The following is a 23003-nucleotide window of genomic DNA, read 5'->3' as shown; positions in this document are numbered from 1 at the left end:
CATCTTTACATTTAATTTATTACTTTACGGAAATCTTTAAACGTTTGGCCCTGTTATTTGTAGATATTATAAAACATAAACTTATAGGAAATTGTAATCCTTAATTTATAATATAATCAATTTTATTGATAAATACTTTGAACCTAGGTCGTCTTTGTACTATTCCACATTTATTTATTAGTCGTAAAACAAAGATTAGATTGAATTCCAATTGAAATGTTTTTAAGTTCTCTTTATATCGTCGAGTACAAGTTTCATATGACCGATAATTCTGTTCCACTAATTGATATCTGCTCTTGTAACATGTTTGTCTTCATCATTAAACTGTTTTATAGCGTAGCTAAGGCTAAAAGTATACTATGTGAATATTTGTCAATTTGGCTATCAATTATATGATCAATGTTATCCTTTTGTCAGTTTATTTATGCTGTCTTATTGCACGAGGTTCAATAATAAACTAATAAGTACAATTATTTTTGCTATACTTAGTTATTCCTCTCTCAACTATATTACAATATAAATCCATCATATACTTTTACAGCTATCTCGGTATTATGCTTAAGTAAATGCTTCAAATAGAATTACTTGCAAACAACTAAGTAAATAAGCAACAAACAAGTACTTTGACAGTATTGCATCACGAGCGGTTCTAAGTAAAATAACTTTTACTCGTTGACGCCCTAAAATTGTTATTGCAGCCTTTTATCACGTTACGGTAGAATATCAATAGGAAATTAGAGTCTCAGGTGATAATAAATTTAAGACTTTTACAGTGAAGGAAGCTATTTGCAATACTTATCATAATTTTGGTTTTACAGGAAGATATAGTTACAAGGTTGAATTGTGTAGTGCGTTCACTACATATATGTTACCTGATATAGAGCGTACCTATTTTTCGTCAGTTTTTTAAAGGAATTATTGATCCTTCAATTATGAGCAGTAAAATCATTATATGTTAAAGTAGTAATATTCTATCTATCTGGTAATCTTAATCTGGCGAAATTTTATTCATTATACGCGAATTTTCAATACGCGCAAGAATTCAAGCGATGTCGACAAGTGCTGTTGATCTTGATCGACTTCAATATCATGTCTGCCTTCTTCTTAGTGCCATATATTTACCGCAACGTGAATACCTGAAGGCCAAACAATTGACAGAAAAAGCACGAGGAATAGGTGAGAAGCTAAAGGATGAAATGATGATAGCTGAAAGTTTACATAGATTTGGTGATATCAAGCAAGTAGAAGGAGATTGGAATGGGGCACTGAATAGTTATATGAAATCAATTAATATAAAATTAAGGTGCATAGGAGAATATAATTCGAGTGTCGCTAATTCATACGAGGAGATAGGGATTATTTACTACGACCAAGGTAATTATGAAGAGGCTATATCTATGTTAGAAAAGTCACTCAAAATTAGATTATCAATCTTTGGTTGCAATCATTCCGATGTTGTCAAATCATATAGCAATATAGGTGCTGCATATAGACGTCAAGGCAAGCATGAAGAGGCTATTTTGATGTATAAGAAGTCACTCAAAATTGCATTGTCAGTGTATGGTCATAATAATCTCGATGTTGCCAAATCATGTAATAATCTAGGAATTGTGTATTTAGATCAAGGCAAGCATGAAGAGGCTATTTCTATGTATGAAAAGTCACTTAAAATTAGATTATCAGTCTTAGGTCGTTATCATCCCGATGTTGCCAAATCATATAATAACCTAGGGATTATGTATTATAATCAAGGCAAGCATGAAGAGGCTCTTTCTATGTATGAGAAGTCACTCAAAATTCAATTATCAGTCTTTGATCATAATCATCCCGATGTTGCCAAATCATATAATAACATGGGATCTGTATATAGGCATCAAGGCAAGCATGAAGAGGCTATTTTTATGTATGAGAAGTCACTCAAAATTCAATTATCAGTCTATAGTCCTAATCATCCTGATGTTGCTAAATCATATAACAATCTAGGAATTGTGTATAATGATCAAGGCAAGCATGAAGAGGCTATTTCTATGTACAAGAAGTCACTCAAAATTCAATTGTCAGTCTATGGTCATAATCATCTCGATGTTTCTGCATCATATAATAACATGGGAGAGGCATATTCTAATCAAGGCAAGCATGAGGAGGCTATTTCTATGTATGAGAAGTCACTGAAATTTCAATTATCAGTCTTTGATCATAGTCATCCCGATATTAACAAATCATATAACAACATAGGAAATGCATATTTTAATCTAGGCAAGCTTGAGGAGGCTATTTCTATGTACAAGAAGTCACTCAAAATTCAATTATCAGTCTTTGGTCATAATCATCCCGATGTTGCCAAATTATATAACAACATGGGAGCTGCACATTCTAATCAAGGCAAGCATGAAGAGGCTATTTCTATGTATAAGAAATCACTCGAAATTGCAATATCAGCCTATGGTCATAATCATCCCAATGTTGCTTCGTCATATGACAACATGGGATCTGCATTTAGACATCAAGGCAAGCATGAAGAGGCTATTTCTATGTATGAAAAGTCACTTAAAATTAGATTATCAGTCTTAGGTCGTTATCATCCCGATGTTGCCAAATCATATAACAATCTAGGAATTGCATATAATGATCAAGGCAAACATGAAGAGGCTCTTTCTATGTATGAGAAGTCACTCAAAATTCAATTATCAGTCTTTGATCATAATCATCCCGATGTTGCCAAATCATATAATAACATGGGATCTGTATATAGGCATCAAGGCAAGCATGAAGAGGCTATTTCTATGTATGAGAAGTCACTCAAAATTCAATTATCAGCCTATAGTCCTAATCATCCCGATGTCGCTATATCATATAACAATCTAGGAATTGTGTATAATGATCAAGGCAAGTATGAAGAGGCTATTTCTATGTATAAGAAGTCACTCAAAATTCAATTGTTAGTCTATGATCATAATCATCCTGATGTTGCCAAATCATATAGCAACATTGGAGAGGTATATTTTAATCAAGGCAAGCATGAGGAGGCTATTTCTATGTATGAGAAGTCACTTGAAATTACACTGTTAGAGTTTAATCATAATCATCCCGATGTTTCTGCATCATATAACAATCTAGGAAATGTGTATGATGATCAAGGTAAGTATGAAGAAGCTATTTCTATGTATGAGAAGTCACTCAAAATTAGATTGTCAGTCTTTGGTCATAATCATCCCGACGTTGCCAAATCATATAACAATCTAGGAAATGTGTATAATAGTCAAGGCAAGCATGAAGAGGCTATTTCTATGTATGAGAAATCAATTAAAATTAGATTGTCAGTCTTTGGTCATGATCATTCGGATGTTGCTGGATCATATAATAACATAGGAGCTGCATATTCTAATCAAGGCAAACATGGAGAGGCTATTTCTATGTATAAGAAGTCGCTCAAAATTCAATTATCAGTCTTTGGTTATAATCATCCAGATGTTGCCAAATCATATAACAACATGGGAACTGCATATTCTAATCAAGGTAAGCATGAAGAGGCTATTTGTATGTATGAGAAGTCTCTCAAATCTCAATTGTCAGTATTTGGTCATAATCATCCCGATACTGCCAAATCATATAACAATCTAGGAAATGAGTATTTAGATCAAGGCAAGCACGAAGAGGCTATTGCTTTGTATGAGAAGTCACTCAAAATTCAATTAATAATCTTTGATCATAATCATCCCAATGTCGCCAGATCATATAACAATATGGGAGCTGCATATTCTAATCAGGGCAAGCACGAAGAGGCTATTTTTATGTATAAGAAGTCACTCAAAATTCAATTATCGGTCTTTGGTCATGAGCATCCCGATATCGCCAAATCATATAACAACATAGGAGCTGCATATTCTAATCAAGGAAAGCATGAAGAGGCTATTTCTATGTACGAGAAGTCACTCAAAATTAAATTGTCAGTCTTTGATTATAATCACCCTGATGTTGCTGCATCATATAACAACATGGGCGCTGCATATTCTAATCAAGGCAAGCATGAAGAGGCTATTTCTATGTATGAGAAAGCACTTAAAATTAGATTATCAGTCTGCGGTCATAATCATTCCGATGTTGCTGGATCATGTAACAACATGGGAGCTGCATATTCTAATCAAGGTAAGCATGAAGAGGCTATTTCTATGTATGAGAAGTCTCTTAAAATTCAATTGTCAGTCTTTGGTCATAATCATCCCGACATTGCCAAATCATATAACAACATTGGATCTGCATATAGACATCAAGGTAAGCATGAAGAGGCTATTGCTTTGTATGAAAAGTCACTCAAAATTCAATTATCAGCCCTTGGTCACAATCATCCCGATACTGCCAAAATTATATAATATAATAACTAATCAAGGCAAGTATGAAGAAGCTATTTCTATGTATGAGAAGTAAATCGAGATTCAATTATTATTCTTTGATCACAATTATCCCAATATTGCCATATCATACAAGTATAACAACATGGGAGCCCCGTATATTCATTAGGACAAGTATGAAGAGGCTATTTTTATGATAAAAAATCACTTAAAATTCGATTGTCAGTTCTTGGTCGTAATTATTCTAATGTTGCTAAATCATATGGTTACCCAGGAGCTGCATATAGTTCATCAGGGTAAGGATGAAGAGGCTATTTCTATATATAAGAAATCACTCAAATTTCATTATCAGTCCTTGAGCACTATCATCACGAAGTTGCTATGTCATATAACAATTTATGAAATGCGTATTTAGATCAAAGCAATTATGAAGAAGCTTCTTCGATGTAAGGGAAGTCATTCAAAATTCAATTGTCAGTTCTTCATCACAATTATCTCGATCATGCCACATCATATAACAACATGGGAGTTGCATATGATAATCGGGCAAAAATAAACAAGCTATTTCTATCTGTCAGAAATCATTCAAAATTCTACTGTCAGCTTTGATCACAATTTTGGCCATACTGCTATTTATACACGTATGTGGCAATATTTCATATTACTACATAGAGTACGATAAGCATCAATCACTTCTAACGATATTATGTGCAGGATGCTTGTTACGGAGCTTGATGCTCCTCGCGTATAACTGGTAGTAATTTACTACGATAGTAGAATAACTGTAATGATATACTGTCGTGTGATTAAAAATATTATTAGAGATTGTCGTGTTGTAGACAACAATCCTCAACTGTTAATTGATTATTATAATACAGGTCGTTACTGCTATTCGTACGTCCACATTACCGCAATTTGATCTTAACACATTCTCATCTAAAATAGACTACCAGTAATTGCTCAATGTCTTGCTGTGATAATGCAAGTATAATTTTATTTAAGTAGGTGATGGTCAATATAAGTTGTTACTGCTATTCGTACATCTCTACTAGTTAAATTAGATTTTGATATTTGCTATCTAAAACAGAATAAGGTTTAATCTTTTTTTTTCAATGTTTGTCCTGTGCGGACATCTGATCATGTTATCATATTCTTAGCAATAATACTCGTTTAAAGTTATTTCACTGTTTCTATACCTAAGATAGAGGGTTGGATGAGTCAGCGGTAGAAAATTTGGTTGCATTAGATACCATAACAACATATACCATAAGACATTATGAAATAGCAAATGATTGTAGAAAATAGTGCAGACTGTAAGTACTAAACCTAATAGGCTATATTTGACTATCACGCAATAAGACTGTAAGTATCTCCATATTTAAGAACAGCATTAAATGCCTATATTTAAGAAAATGTTCAAGTTACGGTATAATCGAAGTATATTGCAAATACCATTCTGTATAACAACATGGTATGATTTTACCGCAATGTCATTTCGACAACAGTGATACTAGAAAATATAGAAGTAGCAATAAAGCATGACGATAAAATGATTCTCTAAATTCTGTAATCCTAAATTAATTAGTTAATGTTGGTATACAACATTCACCTACATGATACGATAAGAGAATAAAGAATAATAGCCTTATTAGAGCGATATTCGTAAGATACTGCTTTTATCATATCAATGAAGAATTGCGAAGAATAATTGATATTACGCGAGAAATATTTTATCGCCTTTTATTGTACGGTAATTATGATCGTGGAATATTGGCTTATTTTATCATTACTAGTGCAAACTCCTGTCGCTTTGCTGACGGTTTACGATAATGTGCTCATTTAACAGATAGTATTACTGTTACGGCCATTCCTAAGAATGATTTTGTCCTTAAGATTAACATTACCATTTGATAGACGTGTCAGAGGTTCAGTAACTTTTTACCGTGTACTCTTTACTGTATGCTGTACAAAAGTACTGTACTTGTTATGATAAATGCTATTCGCCAATTTCATTTCCGTAGTCAGTGACTCTCGTACTCCTACGGTAGTCCATGGAAATACTTCAATGAGATTTCCAATTGGCGCATTTAATCGAGTCCATCCACATTTGATGCGGCAATACTGCCAGTTGAAATTGAGCGTTCGCAGCAGTTGCTGCAGTTGCTATTAGAGATGACTCGTAGGGCAGTACAGTGTACAGTACAGTATTTTACAGTACAATACTGTACTGTCCACTGTGCACTGTACTGTACTATACTGTACTGTACAGTGTACAGTGTACAATACAGTACAAAGCATTCTCACTCTTCCAGTTTGTACTGTAATTATAGACTACTGTACTGTACAGTGTACAGTACAGTACAGTACAGTGCACAGTGTACAGTACAGGCTAATTTCGATGATTTTGGTGAAAGCAAATGTATCAAAATTTGAAAGTTTCTTCAATAAATTTTTTATCAAACGAAAGAGAAAGAGTTGAACTGCAACACTGTACAGTATTTACAGTACTGCAGATCATAAAGGTTTTTCTTATACTACTGTATATTGTACTGTATCTCTAATTCTCGATGGTCTGCTGTCGTATGTAAAAAAGGTACCGAACTACCCAGTACTAGTACTCTAGTAACTAAGTCTACTAGTACTAGTACTAGTACTGTACTACTAAGTACTAGTACTAGTACTAGTAGATTACTGAACAGAATGGAAAGAGAGTGCGTCGTTACTGGCAGGCGTACAGTACAATACGCTCTGTACTGTAGCCAAAAATACTGTACTGGGCGTACGACTGAGCGCGTAAATTTGAATGTGTAGAATGTTTGATAGTTAACTGTTTCCAAAAGAAAACAGAGCACCATCGATCGATACCTTACTGCAGATCATAGAGATTTTTTCTTATACTATATTGTGCTGTATCTCGATGGTCTGCAATCGTATGTAAAAAAGGTACCGACTACCGACTAGTACTAGTCTACTAGTTACTAGTACTAAGTACAGTACTAGATCACTGAACTGAACGGAAAGAGAGTGCGTCGTTACTCGCAGGCGTACAGTACAATACGCTCTGTACTGTAGCCAAAAATACTGTACTGGGCGTGCGACTGCGCGCGTAAATTTGAATATCTAGAACGTTTTGACAGTTAACTGTTTCAAAAAGAAAACAGAGCACCATCGATCGAAGCGATATTCGTTTCGTGAATGATCAGCACCAAGAGTCTTTAATTTCTTGACTACCAGTTGCTGATGGCTATTGCAAGCAGTATAATAACCGAATTTCGGCATTAGCCGTAACATAGACACTACTGATTGAAGTGGGTCAAATCTGACCTATTCCATGGCGACTACGGACACTCACTCTACAATGTGTCTCTATACAAGCATTTCAAAATCATCCATGTTGGATTGATTTTAATAAATGACGGATGATGATCATTAGGGTCTCTCTCTAATCATCATCATCATCATTGCCAATGCACCAAGCCCTAAATCGATATAAAATACTGTGTCTCTATACAAGCTTTTCAAAATCATCCATGTTGGGTTGATTTTATATGACGGATGATGATCATTACGGTCTCTAATCATCATCATCATCATTGCCCATGCACCAAGCCCTACCTAAATCGATATAAAATACTGTGTCTCTATACAAGCATTTCAAAATCATCCATGTTGGATTGATTCTATATGACGGATGATGATCATTACGGTCTCTAATCATCATCATCATCATTGCCCATGCACCAAGCCCTACCTAAATCGATATAAAATACTGTGTCTCTATACAAGCATTTCAAAATCATCCATGTTGAATTGATTCTATATGACGGATGATGATCATTACGGTCTCTAATCATCATCATCATCATTGCCAATGCATCAAGCCCTAAATCGATATAAAAAACTGTCGTAAACAAGAAATTCATTCAAATTGTCTACTGTATTATGCCAATTTTTCAAATGGGCTAAACGCGCTTGATTATGCCCAGCATACAGTCACAATAGGATACTACGATCTGGTACAAGTGTACGGTAAACACGAGTGCTACTGGATTGTACAATAACATATAGGGTTTAGTATTGGACTGGCTGCAATGTGTTGTACTCGAGTCGACCTTACCGCTGGCCGTTAACTGCCAAATCAACCGACCGCTAGTTTAAAAACACAAAGCTGCAAACCCATCGCATCCATACTGACCATATACAGCCATCATCCATCGTCAAGAGGGAAAGTTTTCTCATTTCTTCCTTCATCGTAACCTAGGAACTATTGCAAATCCTCTATTACTCGTCACTATTAATACAAGTTACAAGGTATCCATCAATTCTTCATCCGTGGATGTCAAATTGAAACGATTCGCTGCTTACGATGATCGCAGTTTGAACTAGTTTGAAATGGACATGATCGAGAATAATGCACAGTAGAAAGAGCCTGAGATGCAGTCGTTGTTGTGTCATCATTTCTATTTCTTAATGCTTTCCAATCCAAAAATCTGGACATGGAATAACCAATTCAAATTATTTTATGCCAATTGTCTATTTTTTAAATAGGTTTGAACACAAGAAGAGTGATTTTATTGCCTCCAAGAACAATCTCCATTTTCAATAGGATATCATCGAGAAAAAGGTAAAATAAAATGATATGGATGACACTTTTAAGCTAAATCTGTTGTTTACCATGAATCATTGAAAATAATCCTAACAACGCCTAAATACATCAAAAAATGGATAGGAAGTTACCATGCATATCAAGCAAGTTGTGATTGATGGTTTCAAATCGTACGCTCAGCGAACTGAAGTCAATAATTTCGATCCTTTATTTAATGCCATTACCGGTTTAAATGGCAGTGGGAAATCCAATATCTTGGATTCTATTTGTTTTGTCTTGGGCATTTCAAACTTACAGCAAGTAAGTCTTAAATCGCTATCCTTAATTTCGAATAGCTAATTATAACCAGTACGATTCAATGTCCGCCAAAATGGACGAGCAATACTTGTATAGTATCCTAAGGTAGTCGCTCTCGTGACGAACTAATAGCATACCGTATTTTTGACTACAAAAATATTGACTGGATAGTAAATAGACGTATATCAATCCAATGATGCAGCTGTCACATCGGAATATTACCTGTCTTAACATGAAGATCATATCTTACTATGGATTCTTTTCATACACCTCAGTCATCTTGTAAATATGTCCTGTTGATGAAATGAAATGATGCACATACATATCTTATCCTTGTCTCCTTTACATGCTACCAAGTAAACATACACATCATACTTATTATCAATGACTTGTTGTATAAGTCACGCAGTATAGCCAATTTTAAGCGCAATAGAAATCATACCTTATGATAAATTCTAACCTCCCTAACATGCTACCAAGTAACATAACTATCATAATGAACGTGGAATAACTTGATTCACAAGTCTTATAGCCAACTTAATAAATCAGAAAGGGCTAGCAAATAGCATAGGCATCATACAGTACTTAACGTGAAGTAGCTTTATTGCAAGTCATGTAGCAAACTTAATAGCACAATGATAGTAATTGTAGAAAATAGTACTCTCTAATGATTGCCGTTGTAATATTTTTAAAATTCAAATTTTTTCTCTATCACTCGCTTTAAGGTTCGCGCTGGTAGCTTGCAAGATTTAGTATATAAGAGTGGCCAAGCAGGCGTTACGAAAGCAACTGTGACAATTACATTTGATAATCAGGATAAAAAACAGAGTCCATTAGGCTATGAGACACACGATGAAATTACCGTTACTAGGCAGGTCGTCATCGGTGGTCGCAATAAATATTTGATCAACGGTGTCAATGCTAATAATACTCGTGTGCAAGATTTATTTCGTTCTGTCCAGTTAAATGTCAACAATCCACATTTTCTCATCATGCAAGGCAGAATTACAAAGGTTTTAAATATGAAACCACCAGAGGTAAAGGCATACAAACGTGGATATTAATGATTGTGTTCGTATCACGTATTCTAATAAAACTTTAACTAGAGTAGCGAAACAGTTCGGAATTTGGTCTAGCAGTGTAATACATTATAGTAATCTTACTCTCACCTAAATTTGGCCTCTCTATTTTCTAGAAGATTCTTGAGCCGCAGTGCAATAGTGTCCAATAACTCTTTTTAACTGTATCTATTCCTTGACAGATATTGGCAATGATCGAAGAAGCCGCGGGTACAAGAATGTATGAAAGCAAGAAAGCTTCAGCTCAACGGACGATAGAAAAGAAAGAGAGCAAATTAGTCGAAATCAGCAATATTCTCAACGATGAAATTACACCAACATTGAATAAACTTAAACAAGAACGATCATCTTATTTAGAATATCAAAAAATTACCCGTGAAATAGAACATTTAACAAAGTTATGTGTTGCTTACAATTTTATTTGTGCTGAAGAATTAAAAGAAAATGCTGCTGAAAAATTCGAATCATTAAATGCTTGCATTGAAGCCTTAAAGGAAAAATTGAATCAAATCGATAGTGATTTGGAAAAGTGTGATGCTGCCATAGCTGAATTAGAGAAAAAGAGAGATAATGAAATGTCCAATAAATCTATCAAAGCCTTAGAACAGCAGGTAGATGCTCTATCGAAGGAACATGTTAAAGTTTCGTCTGTGGCAGAGCATGCTGTAAAATCGTTGCAAGCAGAAAAAAAGCAAGTTAAAGAAATAGAAAAAGCTCGTAGTAATGAAGCTACTTTACTGAAGGAGAAAAAAAATGAAATTGAACAGTATCAAATTGACTTTACAAAGTTGCAAGAAAAGAGTCAAAGCGATGCAGACACTTTTGCTGCTAGTCAAAAACATTTTCAAGCGGTTTCTGCTGGATTATCCGAGGATGATAACGGCGAAGACAAGACATTAGCTGATCAGTTAATGAGTACGCCATAAATTAAGCATAACAACTGTTATCAACAATGATACCAATTCAGTGTCTTAAAAGCCATTGATTAATTATAAAGCATTGTCATTATTTTTTTATATTAGCCGCTAAGAAAGATATCAGTACAGCGGAAACAGAGATTAAACAAGCCGAAATGAAGTAAGAGATTGAAATTTCGCCATGAATTCAACAGATTGCAGGGCTATTAATAATTACATTATATATTTTTAGATTAAAACATGACCAAGGGGAAATTAAGAACAAGCAAAAAGAATCACAAGGGACAGAAAAAAAGTATAAAGAGGATAAAAAAGCATTAGATAGTGCTATGAAACGAATTGAACAGCTAAAGGTAATAATAGCTATAAACATTCATATCAGAAACGGTTATGGTAAATTAAGGCACAAGTGTTTTTATCATATTACATGAAATTTAAGGCGAGTATCATTCTAAGTATCGAACAAAATTACATTTCTTGTAGGATAAAATCAATCAACTAAATTATGAAGAGGAAAAGGAAAATCAGCTACGCCAAAAAAAGTGATTCTTTAGTTTAACATGAATATTTGATGAGATCAAATTTTTATAAAAATGATTACTAATCTTGTATGACAAATAATTAAGGAACGAACTAAAAGAGAAAATTTCAACTCTTACAACCACAACAGAAACACTGGAAGCCAAGTAACTGCCTTTAATAGAGCTTTTTGCCATCTTCTCTGTGTGTTTAGATATCTTTATATTGTAAATTTATTTACTATCCTATATGTAGATTTCCAAACATGAATTTCGAATATAAAAATCCTACACCAAAATTCGATCGTAAGAAGGTAAAAAACCTCACTTATAATTGTTAAAAGTTCTTTACTAAATTATTGATTTAATCCTCGATAGGTACGTGGACTCGTAGCTGGCTTGGTTACAGTCAAAGACGTATCTACAGCAACTGCCCTTGAAGTAACTGCAGGAAATAAGGTAATTTATTATTAATATGAATACTGAGCTAAGAATTGTTTTGCTATTTAACAATTTTAGCGAGTACTCTAACGATAATCTCTACTCTTTAGTTATACAGTGTAGTCGTAGATACCGAAGAGACTGGCAAACAACTATTGAAGAATGGTCAATTAAAACGGCGTTTTACCATCATCCCGTTAAATCAGATTGCTTCATCTAGTATTTCAGAAAAAACTGTAGCTGCAGCTAGGCGCTTGGTAAGTCTTTATTGTAAAGTCTGATTATATGAGAAGAAATCGGCTTTATATAAATTTATTTATCATGTAAGTAATGATGATAATTTTATAATTATTGAATTAAGGTTGGTAAGGAAAATGTCCATACTGCCCTTTCATTGGTCGGATACGATAATGAACTGGAAGCTGCTATGTCCTTCATCTTTGGGTCTACACTAGTGTGTAATAACATCGACAACGCTAAAATCGTAAGTTGTAATTAGGACATATGTGTATTTCAATACCCTTTTCGGTTATTTTGCAGCAGTATGATTAACTAACTTCATACCTTTACTGTTAAGGTTACTTTTAATGAAGATGTTAAGAAGCGAACAGTAACCTTAGAAGGGGATATCTTAAACCCTTCAGGAACATTAACCGGAGGTAACTACCAATACTTTGCGATAATTTTGTTGTTTCGCAATAAAGACTAGCTACTAAATTAGGTGTCATTTAACGTAGGTTCGAGACCTCCGCCATCTTCCTCTATTTTAGCTAAGCTTAGCGAAATAAATGATTTAAAGCAGGAATTACAACAAAAATCTAATGAATTGACGAAAGTAGCTTCTCAATTAGCATCAATTGAAAAGATCGCGGAAGAGTAAGTTGTCTTAACTTCGTCGCTTTCAACATCTTGCTATTTAATTACATTGTTTTATTTACACGCCGTCTAGGCACAAAAAGGTTTCTCGTCAACTTGGACTCGCAGAAAAAGAGGCCAGCCTGCTCCAAAATAGTTTGGAGCAAAGTTCACACTACCAGCTCTTAGAAGAGATTACCAGCCTCCAAAAGGCCATTGGTATACAATCAATGATAATAATTAATCAGTAAAATAGTTAGTCTGTATTTAAACGGTATCTTTTAAATTCCTTTCTCCACTATAGATGAACAAAAAGATAAGATGAAAGCTGCAAAAGAAACGATAAAAAATGCATCTAATAAATGTACCACAATTGAAAAGAAAATGAAGGTAAAAGAATTTTAAGCAACTACTCAGTGCCCAAAAACCAAATCATAATATAATATAATTGATGTTTATTTTAATACTTGTAATGGCAAGGACGCTAAATCACTTCGTGAAAAAGAGTTAAAATCTGCTGAAAAGAAATTAACTGCCGCCAAAGCAAAATCAGAAGAATCTACTAAACAAACAAAGCTTAAATTTCAGGTATTAATTCGTATATTAAGTTACTCTAAAGTCATTACGATGAATATATGGCACGGAGGAGTGACGTCTTTATATTAACTACCGAAATAGGAGATAGAAGCTTTAAAGCTCGAAGCGGCGGCGATTACGCAAGAAATTGCTAACTTAGATGAACAGGTATATACTGTAGCATAGAATTGCTATTTCGGTATTCTGCCAATAAACTAGTCTATTTAATATGATACTGGATCTTAGATTCTGAATGCGTCTAAGAATGCCGCTACTATGGAAGACAAAGTCAAATCATTAGATGAAACCTTAGCAAAAGCAAAGGTACTACCCGTATAGGCATATAGATATTCAATTTGTTGCAGAAAGCAATAAGAGTAATACCTTGCGGTTCACTATTTCTTTAGGCTGATTATGAGAATGCTAAAGGAGAACTTGAAAGCCAACGTACTTCTTTGAGAGCATGCAACAAGGTATAGATATCTGCTTATTTTTTTTAGTAATTATTTTAATTAAACCCTAGCTCATCTGTAATTAGGAAATCTCGAAGCATGTCAGCGAACGGCAAAGCCTTGCTAAGGCTAAGGCAGATTCTTGCTTAGAAATGAAAGATCAAATGCATCAGCTCTCAAAGTTGAGTAAGGATAGTAAAGATGCTGCACAGAAGGTACGTAGTAACTAGCAGACTTTTTATGTAATATTTCGATACTGTACTACATTGATTGATGTAGGTGAATTTTCGACTTAATTTGTGAATATTACCGTATTTAATAGGTGGCAAGTATGATTGCAGAAAATGACTGGATTGCCACCGAAAAGCAATTCTTCGGTCAGCCGAATACAGCTTATGACTTCAAAGCCAATAACCCGAAAGAAGCATCGAAAAGATTGCTAAAACTCGAAGAAACTAAAGAAAAATTATCGAAAACTGTTAATATGAGAGCTATGAACATGTTGGGAAAAGTCGAAGAAAAAGTAAGAGATTACTTCATCTGCTACTCGTTCGCGATATGTGATATCTAATCAAGTACTTTTACATTTTAACTACTCAAAATCAATTTATATAAAAGTATAATGACCTGATGAAGAAAAAGAAAATTGTGGAAAATGATAAGAAAAAAATTGAATCTACCATACTTGAACTTGACAAAAAGAAGAAGGAACATTTGTCTGTAGCCTTTGCGCAAGTAACGAAGGTGCGGTATTATTGTGTCGTTGGAATAATCTGATAGTGATGAATTTTGATGGTAATCGTGAATTATTTAATTGATATATTAGGATTTTTCATCGATTTTTTCGACTCTCCTACCGGGAGCAACGGCAAAACTTTCAGCGCCAGAGAATCAGACTATATTTGATGGACTCGAAGTCAAAGTAGGATTTGGTCAAGTTTGGAAAGAAAGCTTGTCGGAGCTTAGTGGAGGTCAAAGGTATTATTTTATGAATTAGATATACTGTACTGTATATAGAAACGTGCATTAGAGCTGTCACTAAAATATGACCTATAAATTGGCTTTGCATAGATCACTGGTGGCGCTATCATTGATATTATCTCTACTGCTATTTAAGCCTGCACCTATTTATATATTGGATGAAGTTGATGCTGCATTAGATCTTTCTCATACCCAAAATATAGGACAAATGTTACGCACACATTTCAAGCACTCACAATTTATAGTTGTTTCTTTGAAAGATGGAATGTTTAATAACGCGAACGTCTTGTTTAAAACAAAATTTGTAGATGGCGTCTCAACTGTTACACGGCATGAACAAGTTCAATCTAGAAAGCAACCTCAAGCAAAAAAGAAAATTGTCAGTGGAAAAGTTGTTGCTAATGAAAGTGGACTAAGTAAAAGGGCTAAGATAAAGTAGAGTATTTCTCTAATAATAAATTTATGTACTGTAAAATGTACTAGTTGCTCGTGCAATCTTAAGATGAGCAATCTTCATCTTTAGAATTGTTCATAACTTGAAGACTTATTCAAATTATAAGCAATGTATTCAGTCAATTTTTTAACAACGTTGAACCTCAAGTGCGAACTATGTAGTATAGGGTGAGGATTGAAACCCTTGAATAGCTTGGAATGCACTGATAATTTCAACCCTAAAATTGTTAGTGTAATTTTTCGGTGCAAGAATAAAATACAAATTTTATTCAATAAACGAAGTAGAAGCATAATCTTTTCTTTTTCAAAGGTGGAGAATACTACCGCACTCATTACAATATATTAATTAATTATATTAATTATTGATGTTATTATAATCGACTGGTTAGTTTGTGAGGTTTTGATAGCTATAGTCGAAAAGTGGTATGGCTTAGTATCTAGTTAAAGCGACTTATTGTTTATCGATACATGATATATTGTAATTAATTACATTTCTGTATAACGCTAGATGTACAGTACTTAATTACTACTTTTGATTTCTATACTTTCTTAATCAAAATTTGGCCTTTGTATCAAAAATTTGCTTTTGTGGGCTATTTTCTTCGTATTAAAGATTTTTATGACCGAATACTCGGATAGAATCTTTAATTAATAATGTAAAGTATGTCTCTGTTACAGGTTAAGATACACTTACAGTATAGCATGCCAGATATATTATAAATAATAATTTATTGTCTTCCTGATAGCAGGCAAACATAATTTATTTTAATATGTATATTGTAATCTCGATAGTATAGCAAATGGGAAGAGCAGTGCGTATCATTAGGTATTAATATTATGAGAGTGTTACAAGACTTATATGCAGTATACCTTCCAGTTTGCGTAGAGGAAGTTTTACAGAAAAGTGAGCTTAAATTTTCTTGTTTTACCGTAAGGTGATAAAGATAGGTAGCTGGTGTAATGAATGGACAATATTATAAATCGATTACCAATCATATACCCTTCCGTGTTGTATACAATAATATAAATATACAATTTTAGTTCAATTTAAATTTATTGCTTAATGGATGAGAGTTTTGACCGGTTTAAAACTGGACTATATACATTGTACATACATATCTACAGTACAGGAAACTACGTAAATTAACGTAATCATACTTAGCGAAGGCATTAATAATTGTAATCAAGAAATTCAACATTTTTAAGTCCTAATGTGTTACTGGTTCTATGTCCAGTGCGTTAAATTTATCCCTTTAATTTACATCTTTGCAATACTGATATGATATCCGATAATACAGTAATTAAATAATATTAATTTAATGATTGACATTTTACTACTACTGTACTATCATATGAGTAAATTGTATTAATACTCCAGAATAGTCCAATAAGCATCCCTATCTTGTAAACAATCGAGTCAGGTAATTAGGAATGGAATAGACACTTGTTTCGGAGCTCGAAATGAAAAACGTTTTATATGTTTTTGGATTTTACCATACACCAACCTATTATAATATGAGTATATTAACTGTAAATAAGAGGAGAAACTTTAAGTCTTAGTTCAGACAGGCATAGCATGTAAATATGTCACGCTGTTTTATTGTAAAATGATGATAGTGATAGTACATTGAATGACTACTGCTATACTGTACTTACTTAATAATACTAATCAAAGGATTATTTAAAATACTACATAATGTACTGTAGGTTACATTATAGTATAGTATAGAGAAATAAATGTTTAAATCTGCGTATTTCTTGGTATCGCTAGTACCTTAATTTGCTTCCTGAACAAAGCAACCTTTGAATGATGACAGTCTGATATCAATTTCTCCTTCTTCGAGCTAGGAGAAAAAAATTTAAAAGAAAGTTGTTTTATATAGCGTCATAAAATATGTATATAGCTTAATACCAAGACATTTAGCTCTTCTCTCTTAATTATGCATACTACTATCTACTGTACATGAAATTGAAACACAATATAGTTAAGGAATACAATAAGCAACGATTTTACTATGATCAGGCATCAAGGGATTTGCAGCGAGATTATAGACGTTAAAGTAGGTCATTTTAGCATTAGTGATATTTCTGAAGCTGCACAGGGTAAGGATAACTTTTTGTAGTGGTATATTTGTAGAAGGTTGAGTTTTTTAACATCATTCTTATAACCGTTACTTTAGTAGACTCAATTTACGTACCTCATCCCATGCATATAAACTGCCATAGCAACTGGGAGATATGCATTGCCTTATACATCTGTCTTGAAGGATTCCACCTAAAGCCGTACAGTTAGGTAAGTGTGCACAGAGCTCTTGCTTCTCATAAAAACGGCGTTCCTAAATGAAATGAACGCAAAGTACAGATACTGTTAGAAATGGATCGAATGCATTCAATTCATGTAGGTTTCGTTAGTTAAGTTACTGACACGTTTAACCACCATCATATATACATGTATATTTATCCGTACATAAGATAAAAAATTTTACTGCTACTTCTAAATTGATTTGTCCTAGAGATTTAAAAATTTAAAACTTACATGATAACTTCTCTTCTTGTAATAATAATAAGGATATTGAAATTGGATTGGTAATGCCAAATGAATGATCCACAGTAAAATAAACCAGATGTAAATTCTGCCTTGAATCATTATGCTTCTATTGATATGTTTTTGCCGATAAATCAATAAAATACGTATACTATATACCCTATATAATCATGAGAAAGGGTTCGTGTATTTCAATTGAGGTACATGCTGTGATAGTGCTGGAAAGTCCATGATCAAATGTTGGGAATCAACAGCAGGAAATAAAGGAATCCGGCAGCGTTGCTGTGGTAATGTAGAAGTCGCTACAGTACAATAAGTGTACATGTACTGTACTGTACTGTAAGGTTTTTCTTATACATACTGTACAGTACAGTACAGTACTGTACTGTACACTGTGTACAGTACAGTACGCTACAGTATGAACTTCTACAGTACACTAACCAGTACTGTACTGTACAGTACAGATAATCCAACCAGCCCTAGGCACAGCCTCACAGGTCGATACCGTACGTCTGTGCGTCCATCCATACTGTACTGCATCACTTTTGCCATAGACGCTGACATAGCTGCTGACTGCTGCATGCATGCAATTTCGAGTCTCTTCGATTAACTCGTACATCAACTGCAGTGGCTAATATTCAACGCAGAATGTTCATTTCTTTGGCATTTAAGATGGCAACTGTTGATGATTCATGACCTATCTCATAACGTATCGCCACCAATATACATTATACAAAGACATCATAATTCTGTTCGGCTTGCTAAATCCTCGTCATTATCATAGTCTTCTAGGTTCCAGCTACACCTGTTCAAGCTCACAGTTGTAGTATTATCGGCATGAACAGCTAGCATGGATATCATTATCATTATTATTATTGCTGTTGGTATTTTACAGCTGCCATTATTGGTTGATGTTATACGAAATCTATTTCCTCGTCTTAATATAGAACGAATTACACAAGATTATGCCTCGTATTTATTATTTTCTCTCGTTGTTACAGTCTATTCTGGTTTTATGTATTTATTCTTTTCAGCCTACCTTTACGTTAAAGCTGAAAATCCATACGCGACCATCAATGGTTGGATCCATATTTTCTTAGCAAGTTATTTTTGCATTGTATCATTTTTTCACTATACTTATGCAAGTTTTCATGATCCTGGTACAGCACCTTTAGCTACGTTAGGTTCTCACACGGATTATCCTGTTTGTACAAAGTGTGATAGAATTAAAGTAGGCGCTACAAGACATTGTAAAGTCTGCCAGCGCTGTATTTGCATGATGGATCATCATTGCCCCTTTACTGTCAATTGCGTTGGCTTGAACAATTTTTACTACTTTGTATCGTTCTTGGGTTACGCCTGGTTAGGCATGTCTTTTGCGATCTACATGACTTTTACAGCATTTATGGGATGTATGATAGGTCAAACGTCTTATCGCAATGCTTTACCAGCATCAATTTGTTTCAATTTAGGTAAAAATGCAATTGTTCTTGTCCCTATCGTCACATTATGGCTAGCATTAGGTACATTGCTAGCATTTCAGATTATATGTTTGCTATGCAATGTATCCACACTTGATTTTTCCTTATTGTTTCGACAAACTAAATCCTTGCGCAAGATGTGGTATCAATTTCGTAATATGGAATTTTTGCAAGAAAATAGTCGGATGCAGGTTCTATATTTTAGCAGGAGAAATTACTTTTGGCAGCACTTTTTGCCGCTACCAATTCAAGACTTACCCTGCTGTTACTGATTTGCTAAACGAGAGATTTCTTAACGTTGTTATATAGCTATACCTTTAATTACATTTTAATAAAGCAATAACTGTGTATTTCCTTAAATATACGATTGCTAGTTATCGCGATATTTATTTGACTTTTTAAAATGCATCTTTGCACTGCTACAGATTGAAGAAAGAACTACTGTATTATTGTATTTGCGACAATGGAATATAATGCTGTAAGTGCTGTGAACGTATACTCTTATTACCATATATTTAAGAAAATTCATTATAGCTTTAATAAAACAATCGATTTTACGCTGCATTAAGGCTACATTATGCCAATGATATACTGTACTACTTGTTCTATGGTGAGAACATTTGGTAAACTAATACCAATTGTATAACATGATACGAGTTTCTTGATAGCTGCACATTGATCTATAATGCGATTAGATTTAATATTGATACAGTATATAAAGGAAATATCAAAGGAGCAGACAAAGACGACATTATTTGTATTATTCTAACCTTGAACACTTCATGTTAGCTAGCTTTTCATTAGCATGGAGAAGACATGATTAATCAAAATTTCGGCCTATAGTGCGTGAGGTGCAATTATAAGAGAATGAATAATACAGTGCATACAAGCTAAGAATATTCGCAAGTCTATTTGAAAATTATTTTGCAGCTAAAAGTAGTACTGTGAAGAGGGTAAGCTCAGTATTTGCCGGTTACAGATAATACTCGTAAAATCCTTACACTCAGGTGCTGGAAATTTTGATGTGATCAACATCATCCAGCAATTACAATGATCCACAAATCGTAGAAAATCAACATTATTGCCAATCATCTTATCTTATACGGAAAATGTCACTTTTAACGAACAACTTACTAAAATCATTAATTAATGGACCAACTAAAACGCATACATCGATCCGTTTTAGCGGTGATAACTTCCTTCTACGCCTAATTTCAATCATATTCTTCAAAGTGTGTACAGTTTTTAGTACTGTACGTAAAGTGTTTACTTAGATAAAAGCTAAATTTAAAAATAAATATTATCCATGAATAAATACTCTATAAATACTTTCTATAGGCACAAGTGAAAAGATCATAAATGTAGCTATGAAAATAGATTGAGTGATACTTTTCTTCTCCTACATAATACAATCGCCAAAATTATTCAGTGAAACGACACAACTTAATTATCCATTGAAAGTTTATAGTGCATCGTAAGTGTAAAATTCTTAGCTTTATACTATATGTTGTGATTATTTATGGTGAACTAGACTGTTCTTATTCACCCATGGAGTAAGTCTTAAAGTTTGTATATATATAATAATCTTGTGCATATAGAACATTAAAATAGATATGTAAATGATTACCGATTTTATCTTATCCAGTTGGTATGTTTCTGCTCCAAAGTAGAACTTTAATAATTGAAGTATCATATCCCATGATTGCAATTATAGAAAATAGTTTACTTAGAAATTATAAATTGGAAATTACTGCTTCATGTATAATTCATTCAATCTTTATTATTGGACTAAAATTACGATATTGCCAGGAAAATTTATTCAAGCCTAGAAAAAGGAACTGTCTGAGAAAATACTAAAAACTATGATTTATTGCTAAAATTATAACTTGATGTTTAGTTTGAATTGATTTACGTCATGCACACATATTCTAAATGGCTATATTGGCTAGCTTCGGATAGAGAATAAACAACAGACTACTTACCTCGTTTATTAACTATTAATGGAACGAAGACTACTGTACATTTCATTGGATGAGTTTAACTATGATGATAATTTAAATATACGGTACCTTAAAGTCTAGCCACAAGTTGACAATAGGAAGTATGCAGGTGCATGTATTACATATTTCCTCGATAAAAGATTTATATCTATCAGTTCAAGCAGAACGCAAATAATGTTTGTGCTAGAACTGAAGAATACAAGCCAAATAAAGAATAATTTGGAAAAACAGATGAAAGTGAATTGTATAAATTGAGTTACATGCATCCTTAGTATGGCATGTAAGACAATCCTACCGACAGTATTCAACTAATTTTATCATATTGCAATACATGCATGTCTACATGGGTGATAGTTGAGGAATTCTGAGACATGCAATATCTTTTATGCATTAGAGATTTGTAGAAATGCTTAATGCACTAGTGTTTTTTGTCCATATATGGGTATATAAACAATATTACTGTACAATGTCCAATACTGCCATCTCAATACAATATTGTTCTATATAGAAGACTGCACACGGACATTAGATCAATCCCATTGGAAATAGACGCTAAATCTGGCGTCTTTTATTTTGCAAATATTAAATTAACAGTTTACAATATAGCAAGATACACTCATCTATGTATAACTTCTACGGGGTGACATCTGATTTCCTAAATATTGTCTACTATTTTACATTTATCCATGAATACATGCGGGTATACTGTACAATGTACATAGAGTATGGCATGTATAGGTTCCAGCAATTGGTTACAGATCGATCGATCGTCGCTTTCCAGAGTGGTCTGGGCCGCTATTGGCTTAGAAGATGGCCGATAAATGAGGATCTTCTATACTAATCATAGCCATTTTCTCAGTCTCTATCGAAATACTAACTAAACTGCGGTATTGGATATTGACTAGCGTAAATTCGATTTATGACTGTACTCAAATGACGAATGTTTCTGTACATTTGAGTGAGTGTACAAGTGTATGCACACTTTACTGTACAGTGTACATATATACAGTACTCGCGTTGGAAGTCGACGTTGTGCAACTGTATATCGTCTCTAATCGGGCTTAACTCTATGTATACAGCACAAGACTAAAATAGATCATGCAAAGATTATTCTGCATTCATTTTAGCCTTCAAATTTAGCCTTTTGCAGGCCTTATTTTACTTTCCAAGTCAATGCATGTTTTTGTCTTCTCGCTTCTATTTACGGCACCATTGTTGTTGGATGGATGGAAAAATCCACGGCGATGACGTCAGTCGATGATACTGTCCTGTTTCCGGTAAACCGCAGCCGATCAGGCCATTCAGGCATGAAGCAGCCGCATGCGTACTGCGCTGTTCAGTCTGGATACGTTCCGTTTCGTAACGGTACATTACCCAAAAGGGGATTGCCCAACTTTGACGTCACGGCTCAGTCTGTTGGTTTGGCACGCAAATACGGTACTGTACAATAGCT

The 23003-nt window shown here is 33.8% G+C and overlaps 3 protein-coding genes across 3 annotated transcripts; 2 read left to right on the top strand and 1 right to left on the bottom strand.

Annotated features, from left to right (window-relative positions):
* Positions 1-1049: 1049 nt before the first annotated feature.
* Positions 1050-4370, top strand: TRIADDRAFT_59420 (uncharacterized protein; the record flags this gene model as incomplete). The annotated part of the gene is made up of 1 exon (XM_002115421.1): positions 1050-4370. The coding sequence occupies one exon, from the start codon at positions 1050-1052 to the stop codon at positions 4368-4370; it is 3321 nt and encodes a 1106-aa protein (XP_002115457.1).
* A 12929-nt stretch (positions 4371-17299) lies between these two features.
* TRIADDRAFT_8601 (uncharacterized protein) lies at positions 17300-18108 on the bottom strand (the record flags this gene model as incomplete). The annotated part of the gene is made up of 3 exons (XM_002115302.2): positions 17300-17368; positions 17723-17860; positions 18061-18108. Coding segments are annotated over 3 exons (255 nt in total), but the record flags the coding sequence as incomplete, so codon positions are not given.
* An 811-nt stretch (positions 18109-18919) lies between these two features.
* TRIADDRAFT_59417 (uncharacterized protein) lies at positions 18920-19822 on the top strand (the record flags this gene model as incomplete). The annotated part of the gene is made up of 1 exon (XM_002115420.1): positions 18920-19822. One exon carries the CDS (start codon positions 18920-18922, stop codon positions 19820-19822), a length of 903 nt encoding a protein of 300 aa, XP_002115456.1.
* Between the last annotated feature and the right edge of the window lie 3181 nt (positions 19823-23003).

The sequence above is a fragment of the Trichoplax adhaerens genome, genomic scaffold (assembly GCF_000150275.1).
Source record: "Trichoplax adhaerens TRIADscaffold_10 genomic scaffold, whole genome shotgun sequence".
In the NCBI taxonomy this organism is placed as follows: domain Eukaryota; kingdom Metazoa; phylum Placozoa; class Uniplacotomia; order Trichoplacea; family Trichoplacidae; genus Trichoplax; species Trichoplax adhaerens.
Note: the sequence above shows the minus strand (reverse complement) of the source record. Positions and strands in the feature narration are given on the sequence as shown.